Genomic DNA, 2,500 nt, shown 5'->3' with positions numbered 1-2,500 from the left:
AATTTTCTCTTTGTCTTCTGTAGTGTGATTAGTGTTATTATAGAGACGGCAGGAATATTAGCGCTGTCACTTTAAGAGCTGCACTGATCCAATACCCTGAGACACGAGAACAGAAAACAGAGTCTCTCGCGCTTGAATTGTTTAAAGTTGTATTGAAATGCTCACCAAGGAATCGATAAGAGGAATTTAAACTTTAAATTTATAACAAGTATCTGATTCCTGAGCTCAAGTATTCGATTCCAGAATTGTAATCGATTTTCACATTGGAATGTGTTTCTCACTGTTTGTGTGTCTCAGTCGCATCGAGCACCTGAAGTCTCAGAATGACCTGTTGACCATCACACTAGAGGAGTGTAAGAGTAACGCGGAGCGCATGAGTATGCTGGTGGGCAAATATGAGTCCAATGCCACCGCGCTCAGACTGGCCCTGCAGTACAGGTACAAACACACTCACACACACCCTCATGCACTCACTCTCTCTCACACACACTCTCACACACATTCACACACACTCACGGTACTGTAAATACAGTTTACATTTATTTTCTGAAAACATTATTAGGGTATTTGCAGTGGTGATTGGTGCAGAAGCTCTAGTATTGGGTGTGTGTTGGTACAGAAGCTCTAGTATTGGGTGTGTGTTGGTACAGAAGCTCTAGTATTGGGTGTGTGTTGGAACAGAAGCTCTAGTATTGGGTGTGTGTTGGAACAGAAGCTCTAGTATTGGGTGTGTGTTGGAACAGAAGCTCTAGTATTGGGTGTGTGTTGGAACAGAAGCTCTAGTATTGGGTGTGTGTTGGAACAGAAGCTCTAGTATTGGGTATGTGTTGGTACAGAAGCTCTAGTATTGGGTGTGTTGGAACAGTAGCTCTAGTATTGGGTGTGTGTTAGAACAGAAGCTCTAGTATTGGGTGTGTTGGAACAGAAGCTCTAGTATTGGGTGTGTGTTAGATCAGAAGCTCTAGTATTGGGTGTGTTGGAACAGTAGCTCTAGTATTGGGTGTGTGTTAGAACAGAAGCTCTAGTATTGGGTGTGTTGGAACAGTAGCTCTAGTATTGGGTGTGTGTTAGAACAGAAGCTCTAGTATTGGGTGTGTTAGAACAGAAGCTCGAGTATTGGGTGTGTTGGAACAGAAGCTCTAGTATTGGGTGTGTGTTGGAACAGAAGCTCTAGTATTGGGTGTGTTGGAACAGAAGCTCTAGTATTGGGTGTGTGTTGGAACAGAAGCTCTAGTATTGGGTGTGTTGGAACAGAAGCTCTAGTATTGGGTGTGTGTTGGAACAGAAGCTCTAGTATTGGGTGTGTTAGAACAGAAGCTCTAGTATTGGGTGTGTTGGAACAGAAGCTCTAGTATTGGGTGTGTTGGAACAGAAGCTCTAGTATTGGGTGTGTTGGAACAGAAGCTCTAGTATTGGGTGTGTTGGAACAGAAGCTCTAGTATTGGGTGTGTTAGAACAGAAGCTCTAGTATTGGGTGTGTTGGAACAGAAGCTCTAGTATTGGGTGTGTTGGAACAGTAGCTCTAGTATTGGGTGTGTGTTAGAACAGAAGCTCTAGTATTGGGTGTGTTGGAATAGAAGCTCTAGTATTGGGTGTGTGTTGGAACAGAAGCTCTAGTATTGGGTGTGTTAGAACAGAAGCACTAGTATTGGGTGTGTTGGAATAGAAGCTCTAGTATTGGGTGTGTGTTGGAACAGAAGCTCTAGTATTGGGTGTGTTAGAACAGAAGCTCTAGTATTGGGTGTGTGTTGGAACAGAAGCTCTAGTATTGGGTGTGTTGGAACAGAAGCTCTAGTATTGGGTGTGTTGGAACAGAAGCTCTAGTATTGGGTGTGTTGGAACAGAAGCTCTAGTATTGGGTGTGTGTTAGAACAGAAGCTCGAGTATTGGGTGTGTGTTGGAACAGAAGCTCTAGTATTGGGTGTGTGTTGGAACAGAAGCTCTAGTATTGGGTGTGTGTTAGAACAGAAGCTCTAGTATTGGGTGTGTGTTGGAACAGAAGCTCTAGTATTGGGTGTGTTGGAATAGAAGCTCTAGTATTGGGTGTGTTGGAACAGAAGCTCGAGTATTGGGTGTGTTGGAACAGAAGCTCTAGTATTGGGTGTGTTGGAACAGAAGCTCTAGTATTGGGTGTGTTGGAACAGAAGCTCTAGTATTGGGTGTGTTGGAACAGAAGCTCTAGTATTGGGTGTGTGTTAGAACAGAAGCTCTAGTATTGGGTGTGTTGGAACAGAAGCTCTAGTATTGGGTGTGTTGGAACAGAAGCTCTAGTATTGGGTGTGTGTTGGAACAGAAGCTCTAGTATTGGGTGTGTGTTGGAACAGAAGCTCTAGTATTGGGTGTGTGTTGGAACAGAAGCTCTAGTATTGGGTGTGTTGGAATAGAAGCTCTAGTATTGGGTGTGTTGGAACAGAAGCTCGAGTATTGGGTGTGTTGGAACAGAAGCTCTAGTATTGGGTGTGTTAGAACAGAAGCTTGAGTATTGGGTGTGTTGTAACAG

The 2,500-nt window shown here is 43.6% G+C and overlaps 1 protein-coding gene across 2 annotated transcripts in view; it reads left to right on the top strand.

Moving 5' to 3' along the window:
* The window catches only part of mcc (MCC regulator of WNT signaling pathway), a 90,498-nt gene that overhangs the window by 60,543 nt on the left and 27,455 nt on the right, over positions 1-2,500 (top strand). For both annotated transcript variants that reach the window (XM_056266682.1, XM_056266681.1), the window contains one exon: positions 298-438. In XM_056266682.1, coding sequence (XP_056122657.1) covers positions 298-438 — 141 coding nt within the window. The remainder of the gene's footprint in view (positions 1-297; positions 439-2,500) is intronic.

The sequence above is a fragment of the Rhinichthys klamathensis genome, unplaced genomic scaffold, assembly GCF_029890125.1.
Source record: "Rhinichthys klamathensis goyatoka isolate OS25496 unplaced genomic scaffold, OSU_Roscu_1.1 h1tg000252l_1, whole genome shotgun sequence".
Lineage (NCBI taxonomy): Eukaryota > Metazoa > Chordata > Actinopteri > Cypriniformes > Leuciscidae > Rhinichthys > Rhinichthys klamathensis.
Note: the sequence above shows the minus strand (reverse complement) of the source record. Positions and strands in the feature narration are given on the sequence as shown.